General features: G+C 34.8%; 1 protein-coding gene across 5 annotated transcripts in view; it reads right to left on the reverse strand.

Moving 5' to 3' along the window:
* The window catches only part of LOC111036511 (paired box protein Pax-5), a 71,401-nt gene that overhangs the window by 11,010 nt on the left and 44,259 nt on the right, over positions 1–16,132 (reverse strand). For all 5 annotated transcript variants that reach the window (XM_022318538.1, XM_022318540.1, XM_022318539.1 and 2 more), the window contains 2 exons: positions 13,719–13,884; positions 9,746–9,943 (listed from right to left, as the gene is read on the reverse strand). In XM_022318538.1, the coding sequence (XP_022174230.1) occupies positions 9,746–9,943; positions 13,719–13,884 (364 nt within the window). The remainder of the gene's footprint in view (positions 1–9,745; positions 9,944–13,718; positions 13,885–16,132) is intronic.

A 16,132-nucleotide genomic window follows, 5' to 3' on the forward strand; every position in this document is an offset into this window, starting at 1 on the left:
TGCGCGTCCCCTCCATTGTTGTTCAAATGTCAAAAATATCCTTTAAATTTTGCGGGCGATTATTAACGCAATGATATAACAATATATTATATTATTACACATAAACTATTGCTTTAAAAAACTATTCGACCACGGGATTTTAGTGATTATTGTTATTATCATTATTTGGTGTACTATTTGTGTGTGTCCGATGGTGCGGACAATGGGCCGTTTTGACTTTTGTTTTTGACAATCATACATTATTCAGCTACACGCATTTTCCCCAAAAATTGTTACGGGCTACTAAACAAAATGCACGCAATAAAACGGAGTTACTTCTCTATTTGTTTATTGACATTAATGAACGCGTGACCGGACGTGTCAACAGGTAAAGTTTAAAAAAAAAGATAATAACATAGAATAACCCTCGGTGAACGGTTAATTGTTTGCACAGCTAATGAATTAATAGTAAACAGTAAGCTTGGTGCTTATATTTATTTATAGAGAATCGGATAGATTGTTCAAAATTAAATTGCTTTAATAGTTTATAATAGTTTATTATAAATATATTTTTGAAGTAGTACTGTTGATTATAAATATTACTAACTATTTATCAATATAGTGATACACTGCATTATACTATTATAGGCGATATTAAATATTTGGCTGATCGTAAATAATATTAAATAAAAACTAATTTTGTGAGTATCACCTAGAATATGTAGGTATATCATATATGAATATCAGATGGTCTCAGTTTCCAGCTGCTGAGGTTTTTCAGATCAATAATATGTATAGGTACAATGGATTGGTATTTAACTTATTCTAATGTTGAGATACGATATTTTAATATTAATAATTCTTAAGCTTATAGGTACTTCAGCACAGTTTATATAGTATAATGATATTAGGAAGTTAACAATAAATAATGAAAGATTGCACAAGTCAAAATTATTATTTTTGTCTATATTATTTAAATACACTGACTGCTGAGTGCAGAAGTAGGTATATTAATTTAATATTATTATAGCCAAATTAAGTATCACCTTAAGTCTAACATGATAACATATTTCAATAATTGTTTTATATTTTTATTAAGATAGCAATATTATTAACTATCAATTAAATAGTTAGTATTTGACGTGGTCGACCGTATAATTTCTTAGCACAGTAACGAAGTTCGAATAATAACTATCCATTGAATAGTGGTATCCTATAATAATAATATATTATAATTCTTGCACTAAGTTTTATTCGAGACACGCGCTAAAATATTGTAGTCGAGCAGTAAATAACAGTAATAATATTCGGTGTGTGTGCATCTTGAGAGTGTGGTGTGGTGGCATATTATAATATAATGGCATATCAATGAGTTCTGTGAACGAGGTTTTCGCGGGGAAAACATGTTCATCGAGTATATGATAATAATAATAATAATAATAATAATAGTAATAATAATAACAATAATAAACTGCTGCAGCGTACAGTCGAGGGTCCGTCGAGAGGGGGCACACGTCCCTTTTATGGTTATTGTATGAACCTTATAATATAATGTTATATTGTGCAAATGGCGCATTGATGGAGTGAAGCCGGTTGCTGCGATCATCGACATACACACACACACACACACACATACACATAAACACATAAGTCAAACTGACTTTGCCGGAGTTGCGCTGCACACAATGATCAGCAGGGAGTCTTTGGGCAGATGCACGTATACACACACACACGCTACACACAGACGTTCCTCAAGCACGTCCCTGTCGAACAGAGAGTGCGTTATGATAGTTTTTTTTTTTAAAATATACATGCCTACCTATATAATTCATCGCGAGAACGGCGTACATATTATTATAAACATAAAATGATACGTATTATGTTCTAAAGACGTTGGTGCAGTGATCACCGACCGTGTTTCCTATACGTTAAGTATATTTTACGTATATACAGTATGTACGTAGTACGTATATGTGACGATGCCGACGGCGGCGGCAAGCGCAGACCGCAGTAAAACGTTTCACTTGTAGCCGGAAAGCCAGCGCACGTTTCGCCCGAGAAAAGCCTCTCGAAACGCACGAGCTAACACGCACCGCGACGATTTGCCGGCCGAACTGAGGCCCCGATGGTATTGGTGTTGATGTGACGGGGGTGTGAAGCGGGGGGGTATTTTTTCGATATTTTGGATTAGGGTGGCTGCGTCGTTGTCGTCGTCACAAACAACCGTATAACAACTTGCAGTTAAAATAAATCGATGCTTAGAGATTTTCCACAATGTATATTGTCATCATTATTTCTATTACATAATATTATACTGGATTTTAACGACGATGAGTGCATTATATTATTATTATACGAGTACCTTAGGTATAATTAAGGCGAAATTGCCCGCAAAATAAACGTTCTCTTAACGTCGAAATCGATCTTTCGTTTTTAATTACCTACTCGTGTTCTAAAGTTGTATACTACTTTTTTTAATAATAATAATATGTACGCGTTCTTTCGTTGCGCTTTATGAGATTTGACTAAACTCTCAAGTGTTTTTTCCTTTTAAATTTTAAGCTTCCTGGCGTTACGATTGTCTTATAAAAAAATATGCACGATATCTAAAGGTACGCAATAAATGTACATCTACTTAACGAGCATTATTATTGTAATATTGTAATATTATACGCTTATGCCGTTTATGGCCGTATTAAATTCTTATGGGTACGATTAAATGAAGATTATTATCGCCTATCGGGTCCACTAGAAAAAAACTTGCACAGTTATACTGCATTTTTGACAGTTGTTTGAATAATCCGGATTAAATTATAAATGATCATATATAATATTAGTTTTAAAATATATTTCAATTAACTTTATTTGGATTTTAGAATTCAATCTGTACATCAGAATTTGAATCAAGCTTTATAATAGTGTATCAGAACAAATTTATAATTTACATTGATTTCAAAATCCATATGAGGTACCAACTACCAGCTACCTAGTAGGGCAAATTAATAAATACAATTAATTGGAGTTAGTTTACATAAGAATGTTGTCTAAGCTATAATTTAATAGTTTACAAACAATAAATAATTCAACTCTTAGATCTTAATATTATATGTATTCAATTTATCATAATGCACAGTTAGAGTTTTTTTCTTATTTATAGATTCCAGTTTGTATTTTGTAACTGGTGAAAACATAGTTTTAGGCATACCTATATAAATAGTTAATATTAAATTCTATCAATCGAATGATAAGAAATATTGTATTAGTTTATTTTAACTTAAAACCGTGTTAACGACGCCATATAATACAGGGATAATGCGGGATTAAACAAAAACATTTTAAATTAACTTTGTGGATTTATTTTCAAATTATCGGAAGAATCTAAATTATTACAGTAGTAATTTAAACCGGGTAATTAGGATATTAAGTTCGTTAAAAAATTAAGTTTTTAACTTGACTTGAAATGTTTAACTAGTTAATGCAATCGTTGTACCGAACTTATACAAATTTAGGAGAAAGTAAAACAATCATGAAACATAAAAAATCGATGTCAGTATTTGAAATCTAAATAATTGCGGACGACTATTTGCTATATAATAATGTTTACCTGTCCTATTTTTTCATTCACGAAAATATTTTGTAATGCAAATCTGTAAAAGTTATTCTTAGTATAAAAGTGTTGAAATGCAATAGGTTATTAAAAATAATAAAACTGATGAAGTAATAAAAATGTTGTCTTAATTAGGATATTTTATAATAATATGCAACCGAACACATTATTTTGTTTTAATTGTAGACCCCGAAATATGGCTCAGAATATTAGATAATAGATTATAGTAACAGTGTTAATTACGAATAAAATAATATAAAAACGTACACAGCGAGTGATTTAGAAACCAGCAATGTCGATACTTATTTGGTTATTTACATACTATATATGTATACATTGTGCTTGGTTAAAGTGGCAGTTGTGAGTTGATTGACTATTAGGATGCAAACGAAATCTGGGTTAATTGGTTTTCCGGTAAGCGATTATCTCAAAACGAATGTCGTTGAAAAAAAGTTAAAACTAGCAAAATGCTCGTTTCACAGTTAAATTTTTTTTCGGTTTCGGATCGATTATTATTTCGAACGAGTCTGAAATGCAATGTCGTCGAGACTGTGGTGGACATAATATTCTAGTATTATTATATTATAGTGTAAGTATACCAAAGCGTCTTATTATGATAGCAATATACGTGGTATATGTATTATTATATGTTTCATCAGTAGTGGACGTGATGGGCGAATTATTATTGTTTTTACTCTATAAGTACCTACAAATCGTAATAATGTACAAACACTTATAATGATTGTACGACAAGAGATCGGTCAAACCTTATTAATGATAGAATGTATTTTCCGAGTGCATTATTCCGGGTCTATTTTGGAACCAGCACTGGCATACCTATATGTATATTTAGTATTTATTATAATAAACAATAAGCACGTCGCGAGTACTGTCCATTCTTTAACTATTATAATATGTACTGTATATAATAATAATAATAATAATAATTATTATTTTAATATTGCCGTGTTTATACGGTACTACGGCTTTAGAAGAGAGCGCTACGCGATTGGTCGCGTTTTAATGGTATTTGGCGCGTCCGATTGGCCGGATACGCGGCGTCGGGGTGGAATTATTGCCGTTATATATTATTATGATTATCGTAAGGGGTGCGCGACCCTTAGTCCTCGTCGTCGTTATTCCGCCACTATGAGCCACCAGTGACAGACCCGCGTATTACATACACCGTTGTCGTAATCGCGGATTATGCGTGTACAATATAGTTTGCGTACATGGAAAATTACATTATATTAGGTGCCCTCTTTTCGCTATATGTTTTTATAGCTCGTTGAAAAACTTATAGTGCTTCCCTCAAAAAAAAAAATGGACCGAGGTGTTTTTTTTTATTTTTTATTCTCAGTCGTATTTTTAACATTCACGTCAACATAATATTATATTAGATATACAAGAAAAATTAATGAAAGATTTTCAGACAACTTTTTTTCTAGATTCATAAAAGTCATGTCATATTATATTGAATGTATGACGCAATACGTATAGCTCAAAAGTATAAGGGATAAGACATACACCTATGGGTGTCCTTATTTGTTTGGTTGAAATATATAATATAAAATGTGTGGTACCTAAGTATAGCTTGTAGAAAATATTAGAATATATGCCCAAACGATTGTAAATTTTTGCAAACTAATCATTAGTAAATCTACTAATCTAACTGTGAACTACAGTTTTTGTTGATAATAAGTCACAACAAAATATTCTAACTAGTTTCTTATTCTTAATTACATTTTTTATTTATATCTATCCAGCGAGATAACTTTAAATATAGGTACTTAGGTACTTAAAATTATAGAGGTAAGATTATAGATTTCAATTCTTAAAAATAATAAGGCTTCGGCTTAAACCGAAATAAGCCAGTAGTATTATTGGCTAATTCATTTTTTTAATACTTAAAAAGAAAAACACACACCATTATACAGATTATATGAATATATTTTAATGTAAAGATATTCCTATGAACTATTATTATATGTTTTGAGAATAAAACTTATTTCATATCCGTATAAAAATATTTATATTGTAATTATTTTTACCATAAAAAAGAATAACATAATATTTATTTGTATTTTATTATCAAGTTATTGCCTACTTATTATATATTTAGATTGAAATCTTCATGCTTCTATTAATTTCATAATTCGTATTTACCTAAGTAAAAAGGATTTATTATAAATTAAGATCAAAAATATCTTGTAATTAATATAACGAAAAACCTTTTCTATCTCTAAATATCGGATCAGATTTTATTAGAGGTTATTTTAGATTCAGTTCTACTTTCGTAGTATATATGAATAGATTAAAATACTTAATCATGAAAATGTAAAAAAGGATAACCCGAAATGACAAATACTTTTGGACACAAATTTCGGACACATATATTTTGATCCACAGCATCATACTGGTATAACTGCAGCGTATATTTATACATATATTTACCATATTGAGCATGTAGTAAGTACAAGAATACAAGAATGAAATTTCACGAATTTAATATTCGAGCATATTATATTCGTTCAGCCATATTATTGCGACACTATAGGACACATTTTGTGGTGTGACGTTTGTGGTTATATAATGTTGTTAAAGTGTTTAGCATGACGCGGGTTCAGTTTACCGTGGCAAATCTGCGGTTTTCGAGTGGATACTGGAGAGGGGAAGATTGGAAAACGCCATTGTGCTTACGTGTGTTTTTATTATTTTCCCCTCCAGTTCAGTGTCTAGTTTTCGCCGTGTACGAAACGCTCGATAGATAAAAAAAAAAATACAACTGAGCCAATATTTATATTCGGCTCTCTCGGCGACAATGCCTACGTCCTACATATATATATTATGTAGTATGGCACTCTCGATTTATCTATTTGTACGCCACGGTATCTATAATGAACGTGGTAATTAAATTGTCTCGTTGTACTTTGTCATCGGATACCGCACGCATATAGCCGCCCTCGTACTAGCTCGATGCTTGAAACGTTGCAAACCCGACATATGTGACGCAGATAACATCTTCGGATCACTGCATATTTTACTTACGATGATGTACTGTCCACACCCTCGGTCGATTTGTCACATTTAATAAACCATCGTCGTCGGATTTTCACAAACGCTCCGACAGGGAGAGGGCCAGTTATTGGGGTAGATTGTCATCTCGACCACAAGTACGGCGTCATTAGACACGGCGACCTTTATATTATCGAGCAATAAAAACCGATGGAAACAGCGCATAACGCCCATACGGTGTTCGCATGATGGTATAACATGTAGTGACTGGTAAAATGCGCGGAGATTCTGGCTAGCTGTCGCACGCGAAAAACTCCAAAGGGGTACAATTTTCCACGGTTTTCCGGTCGAAACGAAAGGCGGCGGGCAGGCGGCATAGCCGGTGTGTGGATGCGAGTTTGTGTGTGTGTGTGTGTGTGTGTGTGTGTGTGTGTGTGTGTGTGTCAAGGAGGAAGTCGAGAAAAGTGCCTTGGTTGGAGGAGAAGACGCCGACGGGGGTGAATGGCTGCTCAAAGGGTCGAGAGAGAAAAAAAGAAGGGAGAGATCGATATCGCAAAGAATCCAGCGCACGTCTCTTTTCCCATTTGCCGTGTCGGCGTGTGCGCGTATACATATAATATATATATATATATATATATTATATTTTACGACTACGTTCGACAAAAGTGTTTTTTTCTTCTATTTTCTTTAAGCACACACACACTCACACACACGCATGCACACATATATATGTTTATAATATATACACGGTTTACATTCGTTTTCCTGTACGTGCACACAATTATATATACTCTCGTGCAGCCGTATTCGACCGTGTCCGCCAAAACAGCTCCTGCGATCCAGCGCGTTTGTTGAACATAACTGCAGCGTTATCCATGTTAAACAATATTATAATATACTTGTTGACGAGGAATCGTATCACTCGTATAATATGATTTTCGCAGGTACTCGTGTTATATCCATATCTGAACCTTGTAAACAGTTGTGCGCGGGTGGTGTTTTGACTCTGACGCTCGCTCTCGATTTGAACGCCTTGAGCCACTATTATAATAATACAGTTGCTGCTGCTGTTACGTCGAAACTCGCCACTGTGAAATGTGATTTTCGAATGGTGCGCGCCGTTAAACGAAAGGGACGGGTCATTGAGTCATCGAGTCATCACGATTCCGTGCGCAGAGTGTTATCGTTTTCAGATTAGCCTTTTTCGACTCAATCGCACGGAAATGATAAATGGCCGTATGTACGGGTGTGTACACTGAGTGTGTGTGTATATATACATGCCCGGGGCGCGCGCCCGCCACTGGAATAAAAAGACCTCTCTGACATGAAGTGCGAGGGTGTGAAAAACGCGCACACAACAGGTTGCGCGTTTCCGCCTCGACTTTATGAAGATAATGATATTAATAATAATAACACGACCCGATGATTTTCGCAGCACAACAGATGTGCCGCCGCCGCCGGTCTTTCCGTTTCGACTGGCCGTCAATGATTAACAGCCTCGGACGACGACAACGACGATGATCGATAACAATGCGAGTTTAGTGAAGCTTAAACAGTGTAATGTGTTGTGTATTATTCGATGTTCAAGGGTCTACTCCGGATTTTTTTTCCAGCGCCGAATATTCAAAATAGACATAGTCGATGAACATTATTTTATCATGTATCGTGTTACTGTAAGGGGTGTTTTCACGTGTATTTTTGTACTTGATTGGGCGTGTATAATATCATTAGTACAATAAATAATAATAGTATCGTGTTTAATTAATGATAGTTTTACAACTCAATTCTCGGTAATTTTAACTATTTATTTGGCTTAAAAGTATTTCAAATTTTTTTAAAACGTCTTATGAAAAAATGTAAAAATATTTACATGTTAATAGTTATTTTGAATTTTGAGAATTCTACAGTGTAATATTATGGAATAAAATATGAATTCTTATTTGTACAATATATGAAGTAATTATTAATTTCTGTATGTGTGTTCAAAAAGTTTTTAAACGTGGGTACATACCCAATGTAATTGGTATTTTTTTTTTGGGGTGTGATATTATTATAGTTTAATTTTATATTATATTATTACATATAATATTATAATAGTATTGGTTATTATCAGTAATTTGAATTGAAAATTTCTTAACGCCAAGATACCATTACGTAATTTCCTGTTGTCGTTTTCACTGTAGGTCCTTCTTTGTTCCATGACGAATCTTATGAATCCACGTTTGATTTGTTAGCACATACTACCTATATACCGACTACCACCTTTCGGATACCAGTAGGCTATGGAATAAAGTGCTATTTGCATTGACAATTGGACAGTATTATTATTATCATCTACGACAAATCGTACAATCATGTCGGACTTCAAAAGTAAAAAGTTTCATACTTTCGTTTGATACAGCCACATAATATTATATCGGTATTATAACTCTCCTGTATAGTAAATGTGCTTGCTTCAGTCGCATATATATTTATTATAGAGTTGTATTGGTAAGGAATTTTATTAAAACGCCGTCGAATCCCATGGGTGCAGTCGCTTCTACTACTTTGCGATTAATAAAAACATATATACTACCAGCTCCCCCCCCTCCGTTCATATTCCAATCCCTGGGCGTTACACCCTTTTTATTGTTATTGCTTTCTATCACCATCTAATCATGTAATCTCTAATGGCCCCTCGATCAAGTTACTGTAATAACCCAGTGGTCTTTATCTTAATCAAACAAGTTGTTGAATTTAAAATAAAGGGAATAAAATGATATTTTTGACATATGGGCTATTATTATCAGGGCTATTTGAAAAGAAATGTTGCAAATATTTATAATAAATCAAATTAAATATAAAATCAAATTTTAAAAACATGCAATGAAATAATTGTTATTCCGTATTCGTCTTTAATTATCATTATTTTATTTAAAATACAAATGTCCACATAATATACACTGGGTTATTATAGCAGGTACGAGTGTTATTCCTATATACTATTATACATTTATACTCAATATAATAATAATCTACCTCTACTCATAAATCGAGAGAAAAATTACTTACCCCTATTATTAAAGAGTTTTAATAATATGTATACAACTATCACATTATGCCTTAATCTATTTTATAAAAAAAGTAATGATCAATTTCACTTACCGATTGATTGACGAAACGCTGGGTACGTTGTCTTGAGTACAAACTCCTTCAGCCAACAGTCTGTCTCGGATTTCCCAAGCAAACATAGTAGGATTCTCTCGCTTGTAGTTCGCTATGGAATCTACAACAGGCGCAGTTGCCACTTTGGGTTTGCTACCTCCGATTACTCCGGCTTTGAAACTTCCAGTTTCGTAATACCTGAAAATGGACAAAATGTAACATTCGATGACTCAATATTTATAATATCACATCATAATATTATATAGGTAATTATATTTGTATGATGGCAATGGAGACCACGAGCATTTTGAGTTATTCGTGATCACCGCATTTGGTTTTCTGTAAAAGGCACACCTCCGAGTGCTGCAAAAAACAATGCGTCCTTTTTACCATATGAAAGGCCTTCTCCCCGCGACGGTGGTCATCACCAGGATATGGAAAATGACCGTTGGTCATTATATGCATATGAAGATGCCCTACTTCCGGGACACGATCCCGTTTAAAACAAAGGAGCTATATAGTGATTATTTATTATAGTAATAATATACGCGCAGACACACACATAACATTATATATTATCATTGTGTTTGGAAGATTGTAATTTTTTTCGTCCTTTCCACGTCCCGTGTATGCAGTATATAGAAAATGCAGATTTTAGTCTATTCATGTAGGTCCGACCATTGTTTCCGGTGCTTTTAAAAACGACTCTGAAAAGTATTTGCATGCCGGGCGTGGAACGCGGTGAAATGTTAATATCGCTGACGCTGTTTAGTCCGAGTATTGAAAATAATGTTCAGCGCTTTTTTTTAAAAAAAAAAAAACGAAAAAATGCATAACTGCTAGAAAAAAATTAGTTAGGTTGCTATTAAAACAGTTCAATTAACACGCCACAGTGATCGCGTTGACAATATTGTCTCGACGCATTAAAAACGCAAAGTTCAGAGCAGCTTAATTGGAACAAACGAGTCGTTAAATTAGAACTGTGTTTCTAAAGCGGTGTATTTTTTCGACCCCAAAATCTCCGTATCTAAAGTGGTATTTTTAGTACATAGCAGTTTGTCAATGTCTACACCTGAGCCAAAATCACGGAGAGTCGAAAATACGATCCGCTGTACACGAATCACAAAGAGTTTAGAGTCATTTTTTTATCCGAAAAAATACACAGACTCGAAAATATATTATTATTCTTGGACGCGCGGTCGGCGAGATACGATTATTAATTCACCCGTCCCTCCCCGCCCCGGCCGGACCCTCCACACCGCCGACCAGGTTACAGTCCCCACACGATATTATAATATTATTATTGTGTATCATACTGAATAAAAATACCTATGTGGCGTGCTGTTTATAACGATCCAGGAGCTCGTCTTCATAATACCAACGGCCACAAAAATATTGTGTAGGTGACTGTTACGACTTACACATAAGCAACCGCGGTATATTACACTCCACCTACCACTACCAATAGTATAATATTATTATTAAAATACCAAGTGTCGTACAATTGCCCTGCAGGTACTAATAATAAATTAATATTATATATCGTACACGATAATATTATTTATGATATCATATTAATATGCATATATATTAGGTGTCATTGTACAATGTGACTAGCAGGTCGGATTGAAACCGCCAGATATATCGCTGTAGAATTTTCACGAATTTATCAATATTATGCACGGTCCCGTCGGCGGCCAACCCTTCCGCGTGTGCGTTAGAAATCGCATAATAATATTATTTAATATAATCGAGACTCATTGTTCGCGGGACGGGCGTATACAACGATTTTTCACGGTTGTTTTTGCCACCGCGGTCTATAAATGTATATGTGTCGACCCTATGTAGAATAATATAATAATTTCGTCGCGTATATTATTATTATTATTATTATTATTATTATTATTATAGGTCTCTGCCGACCGAACTAAAACTGTATTATACACCACCGCGTGCGCGTATATATAGAGCTAACTCAATTTTGCACTTAGCCTGGGCACGCGCGCGCAGGCGGTGACACTTCCCAGAAGCCGCCGCACGGATATAATACACGCGGCCGCGGTTAATGTTATTATAAAACTCGCGTCGGGCGGAAACTTGCGGCTAAGGGATGAGAGAAGGTGGTGGTGGTGGTGGTGGTGGTGGTAGTGGTAGTGGTGGAAGAAACGGATCGGATGGGAGATGCTCTCTAAGCGATACGCATACGATACGACGCAGTGGCAGTAAAATAATATTTAAAATACAAAAACCAAACGAAAAAGAGAAACACTTTTCGATTGTATATTATAACACCCACAGTTCTCTCGCCACAGTTGTTGAAAGTCGATTTTTTTCGTATTTTTGTTAATACTGCATCACGCACCCGCAGCTATACATGGACGCACATTTTTGAACTATTGACGACTGTTTTGGTATAATATATTATATTATGGCTTTTCGTTATAATAAAGCTGCTTGTGTTGACACGATTTAATTTGTAGGCATGTTGGGGGAACTTGGGTACGCTTGATATACAGTATTATTTAAATGATTCCCAAATGTAGACAAAATGCGATTTCCTGCAGTCGGGCTTCCATCGAGTTTTTGCTGTTGAGATTGCGTCTGAAGCAAGGTATACGTATATATACGTGTTGGCAATTTGGTATACATCGATCATATATTATTTATAAGTACACGAATAACTTTGATGACGGTTATTATCATTATAATGGTATGAAAATATTTTATGATATTTATATAATCGAAAGGCCGACGTGTTCGATTGCCGAGTATTATCATATAAATTAATATATAACATATAATTTACAATTTTAAATCGAATTTCGGGCACTTCTGTCACGAAAATATAATACAAACAAGTATATAATCTATATTATAATATATTGTATTATATGTGTGTAGACTATGTATAGACACAATATGAAGTTTGCGTACTTGATATTTTTTTTGGGTAGGTCCACTTGTGCCTTAATGCATAATGCATGTAATACACCAGCACGCGTAACCCGTTTCCGCGAACAAAAAAAAATAAATGGCAAAAAGATTCGCGTATAGAGGAGCGTACGGAAAAGAGAGAACCGGAGAGTAACATAAAAATTAATAGCGGCGACATGGTTTTTACGACCTTCTCTATTTTATTAGGGTATGTTTGTAAAAAAAAAAAACAAATACAATATATGTGTGTATATATTATTATACAGGGACGATATTGTCCCAGGAAGAACCGGAAGTGGGGGAAAAACCCGTGGACATCGGTTGCGGTCGAGGCTCGAAAGAGTAGATCCATTATCTTGGTTCCGGTATACTATGGTAATTGTTTCATATATTGAATTGAACGTTACTAAAAAATATATTATATGAATACCAGGGAAGAAAGGAAATCGTCCTTAGAATCATAAAAAAGTCGGTGGTTGTTTATTTTAAAAGGTTTTTAATCTAGTGGTAAATATATAATATAATATCTGCTTGTTCTCGGTGCACGCTAGTGAGGATGGTTTTAAATACTGAGTAGCTGATGTGACTATAGATATACGAACATTATTCCGGAGAAATAAATACTATAATATCATAGACACTGGAATTTATTACCGTCGGTAAGTCGCAGGACATCATTCTTTTACCGCCCTTGGTATCGGAATAGCCAAGTGATAATTATAGATCCCGGGGTCACCAAATGATGGATCGTGGACAAATTTTATATTTTATATTTAAAAAAAAAAATGGTAAAAACCGAAATAATTGTACGTTTTAATGTTTGATTCATAATTTTTGTTCGTTGGTTTTTATATCGACGTCAACAATTTTGATAGCCAACGATCAATTTTCAAATTCCCATCGGGGCATTTCAGAAGTATTAATTGATGACCCCTGATATGGACACAGGACAGTACTATAGTATGCAAAACAGTTCGATCCATACTAGGTGATTGGAAAAAACGATCGCTTTTCCGTTGTTTTGCAATAATTATATTACCTGGACAAGATTTTCGAAACGCATCCGTGAGAAACTCTTAGCTGTCTGGATATGTCACACGGTCTGGTCCCGTTGTGAGCCAGTTCCACTATCCTTTGCCTGACCAGGTCCGGTAACGGTCGGCCGTTTACGAACACTCCGCCCAGTTGATTTACACCGCCGTGACCTGCGAACGACAATAAATAATAATCTGTTAGTGTGTACACGTTAAATAGCCTTGGCGAAGATATTATACAAAACAAAAGGATCGATTTCAAGTATTAAATATTATTATGTACCTATATATATATTATAATATATTATATCGTGGACAACAATAATATATATCGCAGTAGGTACTGTATATAAATAATATTATCGTTGTACGGGTACACGAGTACCTACACGACGACGATTCGATCAACGCGTTATTCTTTTGTTATCGTGCCGTCTTCGCGTATATAATATATATATACACAGGTTATTATCGGATGCCATGTTATGTATATAAAATACATATACATAACGCATGTATAATATATATCACACCGCAAAACTCCGAGAAAAAAAAAAATCGCCAAAAACCGATAATTATTACACACATACGCCTAAGTATACTTATACGCCGAACGATTGTCGCGCGTACATATTATTATTATTATAGGTATATACCGCAATCACGTATTGTCCCGGTTTTTTATCCGCTAATATGATATATTATTATTATTATTATTATTATTATTATTATAATATCACATTGGGTGTACATTCCGAACGTCCACTTCACACGCAATTGTTGCACTGCGACGACCATTATCCCCATCGCGACGTGACGTTAAAAACAATAAAAATATTATTATAATAGGCAGGTACCTATATATTATAATATTATACGTGTGACTGCAACCGCGGTATAATATTTGTGCAACGACAATATTATTATCATGACGATTGGATATGATGGAAACGGTACTATATACCATTATAATAATAAAGAATAATGATCGATTTTCGGTTTACTGTCTCTTGCGGGAAAACAAATTTGGCTGCATTAAATACATTTTTTGTGTACTATTACGCTATAAAAATATACGATAATGATTTAAAATAATTATACATAATAATAGTAATCGTATCGCTGTGTACACTTATTTACGGGTGCCATTTAAGCCCGTCGTTTTAATTAAAACATCTGGTCGCATTGTTGCAAGGGCGCGTGCGGCGGTTTAATACAATCATTTTGTTTACAACGAGCACACACACACACAATAATAATGTACATAATGAGTGGCGGTCGGAGGACGGTCCGAATCGGACGGTCGAAAAGTGTGAAAAGGTCCGGTTCGGCCGGCCAACAATATAATAACACCGTATATCTGTATATAGTGATAATAATAATAATAATACGAATATCGTACGAAAAATCTATCGTGCTGGGTCGTTTGCACGTGTGTGGGTGTGTATGTGTGTGTGTGTGTGTGTTGAAATGCATGTTTGTGTATAATAATAATAATGATACTCGTATGTGTGTGCTTGTGGGTGTGGTACGTGGCGTTTACGATTACAAACAAAACTACCCGCAGTCGTGTGCCCGCGTATCAGATGGTCTAACGAGATAATCTCGTTTGGGGCTTTGCGGGGGTCGGCCGACGAATTAAGCAGATTATCCTCGAGCACCGACGACGGGGTTAAGAGGGCGGTGGCTATTAAGGGTCGACATGTTGTGGCTCTCGAGTCTCCGCGCCGCCGTGAAAACAATAAACCTCCGCTAATTTATATTTATATATACGCGTAAATAATATACCTACTACTACAACTGCCGGCACCTCTGCAGCACTTGTAATACTCACCTACTATATTATACGCGGTACACGCGACTACGGCTCGCTTGTTGTGTCCGGTGAAGAGCCCACTCGATCGCGACGACCCGTAAACATACCGCGGTCGAATCGAACGCTACTCAATAATATAGTGTACAATAATGTAGCAGTGCAATAATGTTCAACAATTCTGAAATCGCGTATAGATTATGGAACAAAAATATATTTGGTATAGGTGATAAACTGATAAATGTATACGACCAGGTACAATACACGATGGGATACATCAATATCGTAGTGTACCTACAATAAACTTATATACCAATCTATGTATAGTATGTACCATATACCATATATATTATATTTTATTTACTTTTTAGGTACCGCCACCGTCTAACGAAACTTTGTATCGTTGCCATTTCGAGTCGCGTATACAATTCAATTAAAAAAAACGAAATAATAAAATACGTGAACTCCGGTGGTCGATATAGACGTAAAAAAACGAGCTATGTTGTGTGCATTAAAAGATAAACTGCCCACATTGGATCGGTTTTTGTTGCGAAAACAATCAGTAACTTTTCCAACACGGAGATTGCAGTTTTATCCCTGTTAAGA

The sequence above is a fragment of the Myzus persicae genome, unplaced genomic scaffold, assembly GCF_001856785.1.
Source record: "Myzus persicae strain clone G006 unplaced genomic scaffold, MPER_G0061.0, whole genome shotgun sequence".
Classification (NCBI taxonomy): Eukaryota; Metazoa; Arthropoda; class Insecta; order Hemiptera; family Aphididae; genus Myzus; species Myzus persicae.